The sequence below is a fragment of the Ambystoma mexicanum genome, chromosome 4p (assembly GCF_040938575.1).
Source record: "Ambystoma mexicanum isolate Mex_15411 chromosome 4p, UKY_AmexF1_1, whole genome shotgun sequence".
NCBI lineage: Eukaryota > Metazoa > Chordata > Amphibia > Caudata > Ambystomatidae > Ambystoma > Ambystoma mexicanum.
The window spans coordinates 1,280,400,369-1,280,418,576 of NC_090927.1; the positions used below are offsets into that span (position 1 = coordinate 1,280,400,369).

At 44.4% G+C, this 18,208-nt stretch overlaps 1 protein-coding gene across 4 annotated transcripts in view; it reads left to right on the forward strand.

Moving 5' to 3' along the window:
* Positions 1 to 16,570, forward strand: part of LOC138453803 (zinc finger protein 436-like) — an 867,996-nt gene extending 851,426 nt beyond the window's left edge. For 2 of the 4 annotated variants that reach the window (XM_069606976.1, XM_069606977.1), the window contains exon 10: positions 14,276 to 16,570. In XM_069606976.1, the coding sequence (XP_069463077.1) occupies positions 14,276 to 15,078 (803 nt within the window). In that variant the 3' untranslated portion in view covers positions 15,079 to 16,570. The remainder of the gene's footprint in view (positions 1 to 14,275) is intronic. The other 2 variants (XM_069606979.1, XM_069606978.1) reach the window with 2 other exon arrangements.
* Positions 16,571 to 18,208: the final 1,638 nt, after the last annotated feature.

The window sequence follows — 18,208 nt, forward strand, 5'->3', positions numbered from 1 at the left end:
TGGGCACTTCAAATGTCTTAAAAGTCTTTAAGTGCGTAAGGCGTAGCTGCTGTGGAGCGGTGCCGAGGAGCACGTGAGTATGGCTTTTGACTTATGTAAAGTTCTTTTGTAATGATACCTCTTGTTTTGCAGGGTTCCGGCGATGGCGGATGGCGGGCTGAAGAGAGTTGAGGATCGAACCCGCGTGAGGAATAGAAGCGCTTGGAAGCACGTAAGTGAGCGCTTGTTGCCTGCTTCACGATGCGCACCAACTGTCTCTTTTACCTTGCAGGTACAAGTTCGGAGCTTTAGAGAAGCTGAAGGGTGCTGGGATACCCGCTGATTTCGGCGTGAGTAGTAAAGTTGCCCAATGTCTCTAAACGCACCTTCTTTTGCCTTTCAGATGCGGGATGCAGCGTTGAAGGCCTCCGGAGCGTGCAAAGAGCCGGTAAGCTTTTGTCTTTCAGATGCCGGAATGCAGCGCGAAGACCTCCGGAGCGTGCGAAGAGTCGGTAAGCCTTTGTCTTTCAGATGCAGGTATGCAGCGCGAGGCGTTGGTGACAGCCGCTGGACCAGGTAAGAGATGCGTTGCCACTGAAGACCGTAGTGCTAACCTGTTCTTTCTTTGTCTTTATAGGTGCTGCTGAAGACTGGATTCCAGGATGGTAAGCCTTTGTTCCCTTAGGCACAGGATCAGAAGACACAGTGAGCGTTCTGCTGCAGAGAATGCAGAATAACGCAAAGCAAGATTCATCCATCGGGTGTGGTTTAAATAGCCTCCTGTAGTGCTTAGGTGTCTCCTTCCACGGCCTCGCCTAGGTAAGAAAAGAGTTCCTGCTTTCCAGAAGAGTTCCAGTGTTCTGAACTTAGGGAGTGGCTCCTGCCCCACCCAACAGGAAAAGTAGTCCCAAACAGAAGAGGATCAGGGGCTCAACTGGCAGGTAAGTAAGCAGCATGGTCTGCTGCAGGTAAGTCCACCCAAGCATTATGAGCCCGGCGCTTCCAGCGCTGGGACTGGGCATATTTATGAGCCTGGTGCCACTGGCGCCAGGACAGGGTCCAAAAGGTCCCAATTGGGACTGGCCGGCACCCGGAACCGGGGTTATGGGTCTGCTTCCAAGGGAATTGGGTAAGTCCTGACCCTTTGGAAGCAGAGATCATGACACTAACGCAGCATTCTGACATCTGCTGTGGCTCCCCACCTTGATCACTGGACCGCTGCTACCCACTGGTGCGCCGTTAGAGGGCATAAAGAGCTGGCTCCACTGGACCTGAAGCGGCAGGGCTCCCTTCTGCAGCCAGTTTAGAACACCCACTTCACCCCAATACAAGCCTTCCTGGGTGGGTGGGCGGGATCCTAGCTATACCCCAGAGCGATGTTGCGCCTTCGGGGTGGAGGCCCACGGACGCAGCCCTCCACACACAGGTGCCCGGTCCGGATAAAGGCAAACTGGCTGGGATATTGGATCCGGCAGCAATTTAAACAGATCCTCAAACTGAAATCCACTGCACCTTCAGCATACAGATACTCTCTCTCCTCAAATATATTGACATAGGCGTCCACCACTTCCATACACACAAGCGAATGAGTCCACATGCTGGGATGTGCCCAAGCGGCTGAAGACCAGCTACAGCTCTGTCCCTAACCACAAACTTAGAGACACCATCTACTGTCTGCTCCCAACAGACAAGATCAGATAGGTTTACGCCTACTGGATCCCACAGGAGGTAGATTGAGGGGTAACCATTGAATTTAGCCACCTACCAAACACTGCACAGTGTTGTGATGTGTACTTGCAATGAGCTGTTGGAATGTTGAGAGGTGAATGTCGTATGAGGGTTCTGCGGGAGCCGTTGGGAAGAGAATGAGAATGATGATACTGGCTCGCTGGGACGCCAGTGTTTCATGCACTAGCTTTCCTGGTAATGATAATAAAGGCTAAAGAAGTTACCTATGAGAGCGGACTTCCTTTATTATTACACACCTCATCTCCCCCGGGCCCCCCGTTGGGGTTTGTGCCGAGCTTAACCAATCTAGCTACGCATTTGAGCCTGCTCCGGTCGGCGCAAACACTTCTACTTCACAACTGCCAGACTCCTCGGCAGACGTTTATGAGGAGGTCCCTTCTGTGCAGCCCGAAAACTCCTCCACCCCCCTGGCTATTCCCCTTCTGAAAGCTACTATGACAAAGGGCTCTGGCGGCAGCAAGAGAACCGGGGCCATGAATAAATACGCAAAAGCTACCCACGCAGCGAAGCAAACTAGCAAGGGCTACTCCACCTCGCCCCGGGACGTTCCTTGGGTGCTACGGAGCCCCCCACCCCCATCCCGACATGGCGGGCATCATAAAAGCTATGGAAAAAAGATTTGCGGCAGTCCATGAAAAGCTAGACCACATAAATGCAACTGTGGCCTCCATTAAAACCCAACTAGCTCACGAAGGGGCCCGTATAACGGAAGCAGAAAATAGGATAAGCACTAATGAAGACAATATCTTCGCACACAAGACACAGTGACCACACTTTCCACCGAGATGAAGGTAACTAAGAACAAATGCAAAGATTTAGAATCAACAATATATACGTATTGTGGGGGTCCCAGAGAATGCATTTGAAGGCAGGATGGAGCTTGCTATTGAAAATCTGTTGAAAGAACTTCTCTACCAACCCAACCTATCTCCATTCTTTGCTGTTGAGAGGGCTCACAGGGCGCTGTCACCCAAACCTAAACCGGGTAACTTTCCAAGACCCATAATCGCCAAAATCCTAAGTCATCATAACAGAGATGCGATCCTTCGCTAGCCCGAGAAAAGAGAGAGTTAAGATTGGGCACTCAGACGATCCGCATCTTCCCAGACTTCTCTGTCCCGGTACAGCTGGAACGCTTACAATTCATCGGGGTCAAGAAACTACTCCGAAGAAATATTCAATATGCTATGCTGTTCCCGGCGAGACTGAAACTGCAATTCCTTGGCAACATTTATTTCTTTACTGTCCCAAGTGAAGCCATCAAATTCATAGAGGCGCAAATCCCTGAAGCAAATCCACCGGAAAACCCTGCTGAGAGCAACAACTGACACTCTAGGATACACGCAAGCTGTTCTAATCTAGTGACTATATGTATAACATGTGTAGATTGTATTTTGAGATGGCCTCTCACCTCGACACTCATTATTGTAAGAGGGTCCATACCTCTGGTATCTGCAATAGCCGTACGATCACAGTGCTCCCACTGGCAACTGCTAGATGCATTCATTTAAGTTGTGGTTCCCCAGGGCAGGTTGGCCTCCCAGGGCTGTTATGGAAAGGAAAGGGGTGCGGGTTTACACTTCTGGGTTGGGGGTGGCAGTGGGGGAGGAGGGTGGGCTAACAGTTATGTTCCCCCTGGATCCGGGCAAACACTGAAGCGCCGGTGGCGCTACCCAGGAGAGCAATAGCGTGCAAATCGTTAAAACACTGACAGACAGAGAAAGGTGCTGAACTTCCACACTTAGTAAAATGGTACACACGGTGAGATACTACCCCACTATGCACAGATGCCACAACAAGTAACAATCCTGAGCTGGAATATCAGAGGTTTGAGGAACCTTACTGAATCCCGAAAAATGATTACCTATGCACAAAGGCATAAAGCCAACATCCTATTCCTTCAGGAAACTCATGCAACTGAGACCACTTGCCGGAACATAGCCCCCACATAGGGAACAGATACTCCACCTCATACTCCACTCAAGCTAGAGGGGTTTCCATACCCATACAATCCTTAAAGTTAGCAGTGAAACACACCCACATTGAACCGGAGGGTCGGTATATAATCCTACATTGTGTCCTGGAAGGACTGGAGACCATATTAATAAACACATATTGCCCAAACACAGATACTCCTGAATTCTTCATGAACATACAAAATATTTTAGAGGGATATTTTGGGATACCCCATATTTGTTGGGGGGGACATGAACCTAATACCAGATTGTACTCTGAATAGGTCAAACAAGGCACCCAGGCCCCAAACCTGAGCGGCTCGCCAACTACTTTCTGTTATGCCGGCATACGATCTCCTAGACGCATGGAGAACCATCTACCCCACTGCCAGAGAATTTTCCGTTTACTCCTCTGTCCACGATATGTCATCCAGGATCGACCTGTTTTTGATCCCCAGCTCACTAATGGGGAAGGTATTAAAGATGGAAATTAAACCTCAGATGGTATCCGACCATTCCCCGGTGCTCCTAACTCTGAAGTATAGAGACAGCCCTGAAAGGTGCCCCTGGAGATTCAAATCCGAGGCTCTGCAGGATATAGTGTTTCGGGCAGACATCAGAAGCGACATTTACACTTTCTTTGCAACCAATGCAGCAACTGACACATCACAAGACGTTAGATGGCAAGCCTTCAAGGTATTTATTCGGGGAATGTCATTATCAGGAGAGGCTGGGGCACTTGAGGGTATCAGAAGAGACCTAGACAAGTCGGAAAGTATACTTAAAAACCTTCAACAGACTCACGCTCTGAACCCCGATCCCACAATATTAGCCCACATACATGTTAAGCTGGAGATATTCGAGTCCCACGCCACAAGGGAAACCCAATTTTTTGTCTTTCCTGCTGTAGCTAGGAAATATGGTGAGGGAGATAGACCTGGTAGAACTTTGTCAAGAGTGGTCCGCTCTGAGCGGGGAGGGGAGCAAGTGGACTGTATACTTGATGCACAGGGGGAAAACAGATGGGCGGACTTGGAAGTAGTGGAGGTGTTCAGGGACTTCTATCATAACTTATATAAGGCCCCTACGTCCAAAGGGGACACCGACATCCGTACCTTACTCAATAATATCACATTACCTTCCTAGAATACCCAAGTAAGAGATGAACTTGAAAGCCCTTTTACACTCGAAGAGATTACGGACATTAATGCCGCACTCCCTAAAAACAAGGCACAAGGCCCTGGCGGCCCAACGGCTGAATTTTATCAAGAATATGCTTCTTTATTAGGACCGATCCTCCTACAGGTATGGGAAGAATCATTACAGTGCCAAATCCTCCCGGGATACCTTAGAGAGGCCATGATCACGGTGCTACCGAAGCCAGGTAAACCCAAAAATGAATGCGGCTCCTATATACCCCTCCCTCATAAATTGTGATACGAAAATATACGTAAAGATCCTGGCCAATAGACTCCTCCCCTTAATTCCCCAGATGGTACACCCTGACCAGAAAGGGATCATTCCCGGGAGATCCGCCTCACTTAGCATTTCATGACTTTTTAACATTATGGCCAGACTAGACCCAAACTCTCAGGCTGTAGTGGTCATGATAGATGCTCAGAAAGCTTTCGATATGGTTGCTTTGGACTACATGTTCCTAGCCCTGGAAACGACGGGTGTAGTCCCAAAAATGCAACAATATATTAAATTATTATACACACGGCCACACTCTGACCAATCTGTCCCCAATCATACAAGACATCGTACTCATTGGTGAACTATCAGGATTTACGTTCAACGCCTCTAAATCAGAGATATTCCCACTCACTGATAACACAGCAAATTGCCAGGGACAGCTGGCTCTCCGATGGGCTCCAGATCACATCAAATACTGGGGGTAACAGTCTCGAGGGCTTGGGATACACAACAGAGAGACAATTACAACGCACTTAGAACATACTCAGAGGCCAAGATGAACAAATGGAAGGCACTCCCACTTTCACCAGCAGCCAAACTATCTCTAACTAAAATGATACTGCTCCCCAAAATGCTATATGTTTATGCCAATGTCCCAATCTGGCCTGGGAAAAGTTTCTTCTCCCAACTACATGGACAAATGGCCGAATTACTCTGGCATGCTGGAGCGGTCCGCAAAAAATGGCCAGACATGACACACGCATGCGAGAAAGGAGGAATCACATCGCCAAATCTAGAACTGTATTGGATAGTATCCAAAGCCCAATACGCAACTTACTGGTACTCTAGAGCCTCCCCCCCTCCACACACCAAACTTGAAGCCCTTGCTGCCGGAAAGTTGGTCCTCAGAACCCTGATACTAAACCAACACTACAGTGATAGCTGCCCAGTATACCTGGTAATGTCCACGCTGCGGGCATGGAGATCGATATTTTCGCTTAAGGCCTCTACGATACCGTGCTATCAATGGCTGCCATTATGGAAATTCCCTGAGCTCAAACCGACGTGGGACAAATCAATACAAGTTAAATGGGAGAACCTAGGATATAAGTACCTTGAAGATCTCTTCTGGGGGTGGGGGGGCAGATTTATCACCTCTGATACTTTGAAACCTGGTCACGAGGACACTAGTGGGGATCGACTACAACTCTACAGACTAAGTGCGGCCATCTCTAAAAGATGGGCAACATATCCATATGAACCGCCTGAAACCCCATGCGTAGCCTACATCGCCAATTCAGTAAACTGTAGGCATATCATGTCAACGCTTCACAAGATGGTACAAAATGCATCCCTATCCCCAATATCTAGTGCAAGATTGTGCTGGGCTAGAGAATTGGGTTTGGATGTGTCAGATAAACTATGGACCCAGATGTGCACCCACACCAAAAAGGTTTCTCTGAATTTCAGATTCAAGTTTATACAATTCAAAATCTTGAACCGACTTTACTACACACCAGCCAGACTCTCTAAAATGTCTAAAGGGCAACCTCATAACTGCCGTAAATGCATGCTGGTTGGTGCAGACCACTTACACATGTTTTGGGAGTGACCTACATTGGGGAACTACTGGTCTCACGTCATTGACACAATATTAGAGGTCATAGGTAATCAGCTAGAACCTGAAGCCATGGGCCCACTCTTTGGCATTTGGCCAACAATCCGCAATTGTGACTCTCGTACATTTGCCAATACTGCCTGTTTGATTTCCAAAAGAACCATCCTTCTACTCTGGAAAGACAAAATAGCCCCTGACAAGAAGGAATGGCTGAACACATTAACTTGGTCCCAGGAACATGAAACTATGTACATATCTAGCTCTCTGCGAGATCTAGACCCTGTGACTCATGGGCTGCCTTTCGAACTTACCTCTGCGACATAAAAGGGAGTTGATCACTGAAATATACTTCTTAGGTGCCTCATAGAATCTAACTGTTAGTATATGTATTATGTAATGCAACCAATGTTGATTACTTGAAACTAAATGTACCAATCAAATGCACTATGGGACCTGTCCCATTCTGCATACTGTATAATGTTCTGTTCTGTCAGAATTAATTAAAGGTTTATTAAAAAGAAAATCCAAAAGAAAATCAATGAAATCAAGCATTTCCTAACTATGATAAATTACCATGACATCCCAGCCGCCCGCTTATTTCACATGGCTCGAGGAAGCCAAGCAACTCCACCAGTAACTGCAGCATTACCGCTGATTTATGTATCATCTCGGATGATCAAATTCCCTCGCATTTACAAAGCAATCAGAACCATGGCCCCTCTGTGTCTCGTTAGAATGACATCCAGTCAGGCATTGTGCCTGTGTGTAAATTGTTACAGACGAGCAAGGACCCACTGGCTAAATTGGAAACAGCAAAACCCAATGTTTAGGAGGCTGGTAAATGCTACAGCATTCCGGCATTCAGGCTTTAGTACATACTGTCCTTGATAATGATCATGTCAGCCTTCTGGAGCCCCCATTGCTGGCTAGATTCCCCCTTGTAAGGATGGCATTTGTGACCTCACAACTTTAACGCAAACGGAAAGGGAATTTTCAACTACTTGTCATTTAGAAGTCCTCCAAATGTTGCCACCCCATGTCTGTTCTGTTCTCTGGCACCTTCTCTGTCGGGTCAATCTATTAAGTATACTGTACCGATTATGAATAAATTCACACTTTTATGGACCCCCAGGGGGATGAGCAGCTTAATGGTGATATATCGCAAGTTCCTTTACTACCAACAAAGAAAGAGCAACCTCTGCTGGAAATGTTTGGTTTTACCAATACAACAATCACTCAAACCCCAAGTACAACACATAAGGGGAATAATGTTTGTAAATGTGACATTGTATTGGATGAATTGGAGGCCCTGAAGAAATTAATTTCATCCGTAATTAGTGAAATACATGGGAAGAATAATAAGCAACCAGGCATGACTCAATGTATCCTTCATGCTGAGGCAGCATCTTGGGCAGAGGGCACGGAAAAAGTAAAGATCTCTGATGCTAACGCAGTGATCAAGCAGCACCAGTCTAAACTCGCTCCAGAACCACAAAGTTTAAGCCGTGCTGTGCCAATTCCTCATGGCATAAATACACTGCAGCACACAATTCGATCTTTAATGACTATTGTGGCACAGCAGGAAGGTCGACATCCCTGTTTGTTGTGGGATACCAGATTCTAAAAGACCGGATCTTGTTCACAATTTAAGACACGCAAACAGAACTCCCTGTGGCATGTATAACGTCCCGGACCACTCTCACAAAAATGAGGCTCAGTATAGACTAGATACTCTCTACATGTCCGGGCCTATGGCTCATAATCTCACTAGCAATGTAATGTTCCTGCATGAAGTGCCTAAACTAGCCCCAAAACAAATAGAAACCAAGGAGGGGTTAGTCAATAAATGTATACATTGGATTAGTGTTTTGCGTGGCTGCATTTCGGTTATACGCAATGATATTGTCAGCTGCAGTAGATTGGAATTGAGGGAGACTTCTGTGTTATTAGACATTGATATTAGATCCTTACCACCACCGAACTACACAATTGAACGGGGAGCTTTACCTCCGAATAGCCGACCACAAGTACAATATAGGTGGCCTAGATTAGCTAGGCATCGGGTGACTTCTGTAGGGTAGAATGGTCGGGAGTAGCCTAGCAACAACTTTACAAGTGTAGCTCTTGGGGAGGGATTGGACTCAGTCGAGTGACTAGGCACTATCTTTTTGTCATCCCCACATCAGTAGTTGAAACACTCACATCTGATGTGGACATGGGCTTTGGACTGTTTAACATCTTAAGGATGCCTTGGCCTGATGTAAATTTACATCTAACATACTGGTTATGTCTCCAATGTCAACCTACCTTAACAGGGCTTGGGTCAAAAGAGTCAAGGGGCCTCATTATGACCCTGGCGCTACGGGGTAAACAGCGCCGTAAAATGTGCCGGCGCGGTTTACTCCGTACCGCCTCATTACGAGGTCCCCTCGCGCGACCCAGGAAGCAACGCCTGGTCAAACCAGGCATGCTTACCGGGTCCCGCGAGGGAAAGAGGGAGCAAACAACGGGCCCGGGTCCTTGGAGGGAGGAATTACCGGGCCTTCCGAACTCGAAATGGCCCGGTAATTCCTCATTCTGAGGACCCGGACACGATTTCGGCGGCAGCCATGCCGCCAATAGCGGCATGGCTACCGCCGAGGTCGTAATGAGGCCCAGGGTCCTTATAACCTTATCCTTAGGTGCAGGTGGAGACATTGCTCGCATTCCGAAGTAGGTCGAGGGGAATGACTGTCCCTGTAAACTCTATGAGGCTTTTGTATTCAAAGTCTATGCCCTTCCATGGGCTTTGTTTATCACAGTATGTCAGGCACACACCGATTTCCACCCCTCATGTTCTTCCTTTAGTAGCCATGGAATGTAAAATCTCCCATTGATGTAGTATCTTTATGGGTAAATAGTTTTAGGCACAATGAATTTTAATTAGGTTCTAATGGCCCAATGTAGATGATTTTTTAGTGCATTTATTTGTAAAGGAAAAATAACCAATCACGCTACATTGGAGTCGGGCACTTATGTATTTGTGGTGGGCCATAGGACCCAAATTGGGCTGGATTTTCTGTGTTTATGTCTCATTATCAGATGAGATCTTTGTGATGTTTATTTTAATAATAACTGATTTTATCTGTATATTGTGGATGTACTTTCAGATTGCAACTGTACTTTCAATGTGATTTATATGAACTTTAATGGCCCACTGCCAAAATAAAGTTATTACTACTACTACTAAAAAGATACATTTATTGAACAATAGGTTATGGATTGTGACATTTGCAAGGATAGTGATTAAGTCTTGCAAAATAGGGTACCGTCCATGGCGATGCATAGCATTCCACATGTTCCTTGGGATGTTATTGGGGTTGATCTGTTGGATCATTTGAGTATACCAGGAGTATGTGATAACAATGTTATTGTTTTCATGTATTTGTTGACAAGGTGGCCTGAAGTGGGGATTTTTAAGGAGGTGACGTCTACAAGTGTGATTATTCTTTTGAAAGGTGTGTTTTTGAGGGATAGTTTCCCGGCCGAGATTGTGAGTGATAATGGTCCACAATTCACCTCTATGGAGTTCAGAAATTGGCTCATCACCATGGGCATCACTCAAAAGAGGACCTTTTTGTATCATCCCCAAAGTAATGGGTGTTTTGAGAGGTTTACCTAGACGATCATGGATGGCATAAGGATGTCGGTTTGGTAGGAATGAGAATTGGAAGAGTGCTTTAATGCAAAGAGTATTTCAGTACCAAATTAGGCTGCATCGTACGACAGGAGTGTCTCCATTCGAGTTGTTCAGGGGACGCAAACCTAATACTTTATTGATGCCTGGATGTTTGTGCAAATCAAGTATTGTGGCATTGAATTATGAGATGATAAGAGATCGAGTTGCTAGGTGTGGTGAGTCAGCAAAAGTGAGGTATGATGTCAGGCATGGGTGTGAACGCCAGGAATATGCAGTGGATGACAAAATAAGTGTTGTTGCCGAGGAAGGTTAGGAAGTGTGAATAGAGGTTTTCAAAGAAGACAGTGTTGAAAGATTATGGTAATGCAGTGAGAGTAAGTGGTGGTGAAGTGTGGAACAAAGAGAGAGTAACCTGCTAGAAGTAGATATCTGTTCACATATGGTGTTCATTTTAGATATTCCATTTTGTACATAAAGTTATTTTGGCTTTGTTTTAATATTCATTTCTTTCTACAACAATGTCGCAAAGGAAAGGAGGTGTGTTGTAAAGTGAAATAATTAATGATTGATGTATATAGTTATTCGCCCTTCATTTTCCATTCGAACCATTACATAGAATCATACCATCACATTCCTTTTAGAATTGTTGTCAGCCAAGCTTTGTAACTGATAGAGACACAGTTGGAGAGATATAACTTAGAAGCAGAGGTGCTACAGCTGTTGTTCTGTTTCACTGAGGCAATGAAGTCTCTCAAAAGACTTACCAAGAGTCTCACTTCATTATACAAACAAGGGCAGTTTCTCTATTTTGTGGAATAATGTATCTAGACCACCCCAAAAAGGAATTGTCAATGAAAAGAAAGGGGGAAATAGATTTGAGCAAAGAATTCTCAGACGCCAGGTGGAACATCATGTTTGCCTATAACATAGGTCTCAGAAATACATTGTTTGAAAAATACAACATAATGTTCTCCACTGAACTTATGTCAACCTGCTAACGAAGCACAACATTGATGGGCAGTACCACCCACATTGTTCTTAATGCCATGCAGATGGAGAAACCTTTTTTATTTTGTATGGGCCTACCCTCACCTAACAGGATTTTGCAATTAAACTGTGGCTGTGCTTGAGCTAATCTCTGGAGTTAGCACTTTAAATTCAAGCCAGTATGTTGCCTGCTATGGCCTATTCCCAATTCTAAGGTAAAATTAGATTTGTGCATCTTGGTTGTTTAATAGCCAAACGTCACATTGCTATGAAATGTTTGTCAAAGTCGGTAACATCATTTACAAAGACTTTAGTGCAAGAGGGTTTGGACCAATGTCGAAAATGAACTACTAGCTTAAGATAAGAAATGTGGTGGAGAAAGTGAATCGTCCTTGCAGTGGAGAGAGAGGCTGTACAAGATCCTGATTCAATCTGCTGCATACCTGCCTTGAAGACCCCGAGTTTTTTGTAAATTGGTGTATACACAGGGTATTGCTGCTTATTGTAATTGAATAAATTACTTGCATGATATTCGCAAGGTTTGTTAAGATTTTATTTCAAGTCACCTAGATGTCCATTAGCGATCTCACTGCACACTGAAAATGATGATGTAATGGTAGTGATTTCCTCTTAAGTATGTAGGCATACCAGAAATATAAGATCTTTGACTAGTTAATGGAAGATGATGTTGTGATTTTGAATTGACATGTTCTTTCAGGCTGTACTGATAGGACCTACTTGAAAGTTGAATAAAAACATTTACACTAAATAAGAAGACAGTTGGAGTTGGAAGAAAGAGGTTATCTAATCTTTAGACAGATGGCAAATAGTACATAAGGAGCTAGATCAGGATGCAGGTTTCGAGAGGAGAGACCCAGAATATAGCGATAGGAAGGACCCAGATAGCTTGGGTAGGGAGGAGATAGGAGGCTGGAGGAGAGAGCCAGAAGACAGGGCAGAGAAAGGCAGAGGAGACTGGGGGGAGGAAGACCCAGGAAGATATCGAATAGAAGATCAGTGATGGGGGGAGAGGGAGAGAGGAAGGCCCAAGAGGTTGGGGAGAGAGGGAAACAGCAGGCTCGGGAGAGAAGAAACCACACATTTGGAAGAGTGAGATTGTAAAATGAGTTGCTGTCACAGAGGTGTTTAAGCAGGGGTTGATGAGAGAAGTTATGGAGGAGGTGGCTAGAACAATCCAGGAGGGAGGGGTTGGAGAAGCCAACACGCAATATAGAGGTGCCAAGGGGGGGGGTGCATTAAGAGGGGTTGCTAGAGTGGAGCGGTAAAGCGGAGAATTCCAAGGAATAATTGGGAGGAGGAGGGGGCGGTGAGGAAGCCCAAGGAGACAATAGAGTAGAAGGAGGAGACTGAGAGGAGTCACAATGGGGGGGTGCCTGGGACACATGGGAGAATGAGGCCAAGGTGAATAATCGAGGAGGTTCAGAAGAAGTACGTGGAAACAGAAAGATAGAGGCATGGAATAAAATAAAGTAAAACAGGTACAAGTTTGAGGGAGGAAATCAAGGACAGAGTGATTGAGTTTGGAGGCAGTATAGCTAGAAACCTGGGAGAGGGGGGTATTAATAGAAGTGAGAACCCTCTAAAGCTCTTAGGTTTGTCTCCTTTCTTCCTTTGGCTCTGCGTTAGTTTAAGGACCGCTCCAGGCCACTGTAGAAACACCATCAGGCTCCAGTGCAGACTTCAGAGCCGGGAGGAGGATGCCTTCCGCCATCATTTAGCTGTACAAGTATATTGACATGTAAGTTATGGCTACCAGAGACTTGATATGATATGATATGGCATTTGTAACACGCCTATACACAAGTGTTTCAAGGCGCTGACGGGTAGTGATCCCAAAAATTGCCAAGAGGAATCGTGAGAAATACTTATTTGGAGTTCTATATATTTTGTGTGTCTCAAAATAGTCATTCACATCTGCTAGGAGAGACCAGTGCCCGGGCTTAACAAAAACGTTCCTTGGAAGGCTTTTTAAATTCCTTCCTGGCCCAGACTAAGTTATTTTGTGGATATTCATGGTCCTAAGAGAGTTGATTTTGCTTTTCCCTGTAAAACACACTAATACAAATTATTAAGACAACTAATTTGCATTTGGCCTCTGTTTGCTACACTCAACATTGTGACAGCGCCTGTGTGCTTCCAACCAAAGGCTCATCCTATCCTTATCCCAGGCAGAAAAGCAACCCTATACATTAAATGTTTCAATAGAGAAGCATCTAAAGGGACACAGATGTTTGTAGATGTGCCAGGTTTGTGGTCGGGACGGTAAAACAATGATCTTACCATGCCAAAAAAATATAAAGACTGTGGAAAATTTATGAAAGTGAAAGAGCATGGGGCTTTTGCATGTTTTTTTTAAAAGTGTTATTGGGATGGAATGGATGATGATGGTTATCGGACACTGAACCAGTTGGTAAACTGTGCAGAGCATGCTTACGAGGGATGCCCAATATTCATTGTACTGGCTCTACTGTTCCATTGATGTCATAACGCATAGAGAAAAGAAATGTTGTCAAATGTGTCACCAACTGTGGATACAGCAAGAACATTTTCGGTTGCTATTAAAGATGAGGATGCCGAATAGTGGTGGTATGTTTCAGCATTAAGAGATGAAGATGCAATGTGAAATATGCTCCTTTCGACATTGTAGCTATGTTTGATTCCCTGGTGATAAGGATAGAGCGCCAGGGGACCACTCCGTTGGTGATAGTGTGCGGTACAAATATCCTTTAACATTAACATTATCTTTGCTTTTGTTTCAGTCTTTGGTCTTTTATAAATGTTAACATCCAGTGTATCTTTTTAATTAGTTTTGACGTTATGGAGTTAGTAATATGGCATATTTTTAATTCTTTCTTGTTTTTGTCTTTGTAGAAGGTGTTAGTAAATCAGTAAACTCCGCTGAGGAACAGCAAGCAAACAATTGGGATGGAGCATACCGTTATAGTACATTTGGATGCAATCCAAAATTAGATGGGATTATGCCAAACAGAATACTTCCAGAAACGAAAACGTATGCATGCACTGAATATGGCAGCAGCTTCAATCAGACAACAACTATTGAGAAAGGCCAGGGAAACCAGAGGGATCAGAAACTGCACACCTCCAATGAATATGGGAAGAGTGTCAGTGAATCAGCAACATCGAGTCATCTTCAGAAAACCCCCATGGGATTAGAACATTGTATATGTAGTCGTTGTGGAAGCTGCTTTGAACAGCCAACAAACGCAAATGCAGATCAGCAACTAAGCAACGGAGAGCAACTGAATACCTGCAGTGAATGTGAGAATAACTTTTACCAGTCATCAAACCTGAACAAAGATGGAGAGCGACTGTACATATGTAATGAATGTGGAAAGAGCTTCAAAAAGCTGCAAATGTTGATGAGACATCAGCACACACATACTAGTGAGAAACAATTTGTATGTAATAAATGTGGGAAAAGTTTCAGACGTTCTGATGCGCTGGTGACACATCAGAGAATACATACTGGAGAGAGACACTACATGTGCAGTAAATGTGGTAAGAGTTTCAGACGGTCAGATGCATTGGTGACACATCAACGAATACATACAGGTGAAAAACCATATAATTGTCTACAATGTGGGAAGAATTTCAGACAGATTTCACATCTCATTAAGCATCAGCGAATGCACATGGGAAAAAACTCAGACTGAGATCATGAATCTGAGGGAACAATGCAGCATAAAAGAACCTGGAGAGACATGGATAAAATACACATTGGGAAAGAGAAAATGGCAAACAGTGGACCCAAAATAATCAATAAGGAATGCCACAGAAGATAATAATAATCGACTATAGATAAACATGTAAATTCCTTACTTATATGTAAACTTGTGATTTTCATATTAGCCTTTAGCTCTGGAAACATATCAGCCTTAAGAAAAAGGAAACTGATTAAATGTAAAGCACTGCAGAATATCCCCATAGTCAGTAGTTAATAACGGCACCAGCTAACCCACCATCAGAAGATCTGCATTCGGAAAGTGGCAAGAAAGGCGGGTCTATTATTATGGGCCACAGACATTCTTCAAGAAATCAGAAGGAGCACATATTGACAAAAAAAACAGCTTAAGCTACTTCTATCATAGATACTTTTCACATAGTCAATCATATAACTCAAAATGTATAAAAACACTGTAAAAAGCAATTTAAAAAGAAAGGCGTTTCAGTGGCTTGTGGTCCTTCAGCCAAGATGGCTTCTTAAGATTTGTGTTTTTCGATGCTGTTTCTAAACATTATTGGGGCTTGTAATACTTGCAGTATACTATTGATTTTTTTTGTTGTACTTGAAAGCAGTTGTCAATGCCTTCTGTCTTAAATTCAAGTGAGGCTCTACATTGTAATTGTCCCTCGTATCCCCTAGTGTGTGCTTAATGTCTATACCACACACATTCTCTATATGATTTGCAAGGCAGCTTTGCATGTCTTGCATTTGTGCTGCTGGAAACTGCGGAAGCAGCCTTTCTAAAGGCTGAAGTGCCTATGCATCTCTCCCGCTTGGATATGGACTGTTTACCAAAAGTACAGTAGTGAGAATAAAATGGTGTTGTAGCCCTGATGAGCTCCTTTGGGGGCAGCGTTGGTAACAGCATTCCTCATATCGCCCTACTAAAGACAGCTAGCCATCATTCTGACTTATTTATATGGATTGTTTTAGGATGTAGGCTCAGCCACAGAGCTCCTCATTATTTTGATAACTCTGCTCTGAGTAGCAGCACTCATCGATGGGGCACATTGTTCCTCCTGCCTGGGAAGAAGAACTTCACCCTCAAAGCATGGACATCCTCTGTGTCTAAAGATCATATACACTTTTTTGTAGAATTGAGTGTCATTTTGTATTTCTCCCTAGTTCTTCTGCAAGTTCTGTGGAACACAATTTGTTCAAGCGTAGCTATGGTACCGGAGTTTTTTTTTTATAATAAAATCCAAATGTAGTGTATTTTAACAAAATTTGAGAGACAACTTCAGAATCTTGTATTTATTCAGATGTCTCTTTTTGGATTTTAACTTGCATACCATAATCAAATCAACAATCATGTCTTATCATATTAGCTCTTTCTGAACCTATCAGCAATACACCACACGTTTGTTTCATCACTGTTACCCTTACACCTTCTGCCTGTGTGTATAAAATTTTAACCTTTGGTTTTGGCCTCCCTTGTTTGTGCCTCTTCCATCATGCGTCTCTCTGTCTTCCTATGGTGGTCTGATGGATACAGTAAGACATCTAAAAATGCCAGTCTTTCACTTCACTTCACTTCCTCCCGTATGAGCTCTATTTTTTAATTTGAGTGTCACCTCTAACTCTGTTGACACCCATACTTCTTTAGCATTGGATATTTCATAGATTCACATGCTTGAATATTCTCTGTCGTCAGACTTGGAATCCCCAGTAATTTAGATAATAAAAATAATACTATAAAACTTCTTCCTTAGGAAGAGGAAACTACACCCAAAGAGCTCCACAGGGCCTCTGTAGCCCTTGACTTGTGTAGTCCCTCCACCTCCTTTTTCCCATTTAGGCCCCAACGAATGAGGTAGCAGGGTTTAGCCTCCACCCCAGTCAGCCATCTTCCGATTGTTCACTGTGTCTACAGATCAGGGGAATCCACTTCAGCTCTCTGAGCAAATTTGTTTTTTAAATATTAATTCTAGACATGTTTGTCATTTTCTAAGCATCCTTTGCACTGGAGCATCCTGGTACAACTCTATGAGATCAGGTTTCCACCCCTTGCCATCTACAAAAGTTGGGTTTTTAGGCTGCTCACTCTCACCTCTTGGCTGAGACTCCGGTACAAGCTGTCAAGGAGAAGACCTCCCTTTTCAAGGGCTGCTCCAGGTACGGTAAAAAGGTCATATTCATCAGAGATCCCCACAAACTTTGCAGTCATGTAAAATATGTCAAAACTTTTCCAAGAAGACTCTAGAGGACAGGCATAAGAGACAGTTACTCCACCTGGAGAGCAGACATATGTCGTCTGATGAGGAATCCAGCAAAACTGCGACCCTCAACTTCCTCCAGGCACCCTGAGAAGCAAGCTCCAAGATGAGAGCCTCAGTGGATAGAGAAGACTCTCCACCATCCAAGGTCAAGCAGAAGAGTGGGAAATCCTCAACTCAACCTGAATATAAAGGTCTGCTGGAAGGCGAACTACACAAAGGTAAAAGTTCCTCCTTTTCTTCTCTGCCGCTGGCGAAATGGCCGTCCACGGGGACACCGTCCACAGCTAAACTAACCTTGCTTTCGACTAAAACTGTCCCGTCAACAGATAAGCCGTCATCCACCGTGAAACCAACCACCTCGTCGATGAAGACTAGTCATCGATGAAAGAACCATCGCCAAAGCACCTATCGACGAAAGACGCTGCTGAAAAGCACACGTTAACAAAGACATCCTCGTTGATTAAGCACCCGTCGACGAAGCTCTCGTCTACGTCCAAACCATCGTCATCGACGGAGAAACCATTGAGGGAAAACCCATCAACAAGCCCCCAAGAACAGGAGAAAACACTGTCGATTGACCCAACACCACCAGATGTCATCGACAAGCCTTTTCAACAACCAGAGGAAGCTTTTAGCACTCATACACCACAGGTACATGGGTTAGAAGGCGTTGTCCCTCTATCCCCTGTAACTGTGATGAACGAACTACCTGACATCATATTACAGGAGGAGTTCTCTGAGGGGGAGGAACAACAGCCAGTACAATCTAAAGAACACAGTCCACACTGGCAACCGGTGATGGAAGACGTGACAGATCCTTTCGATCCTACTCTACAGCAG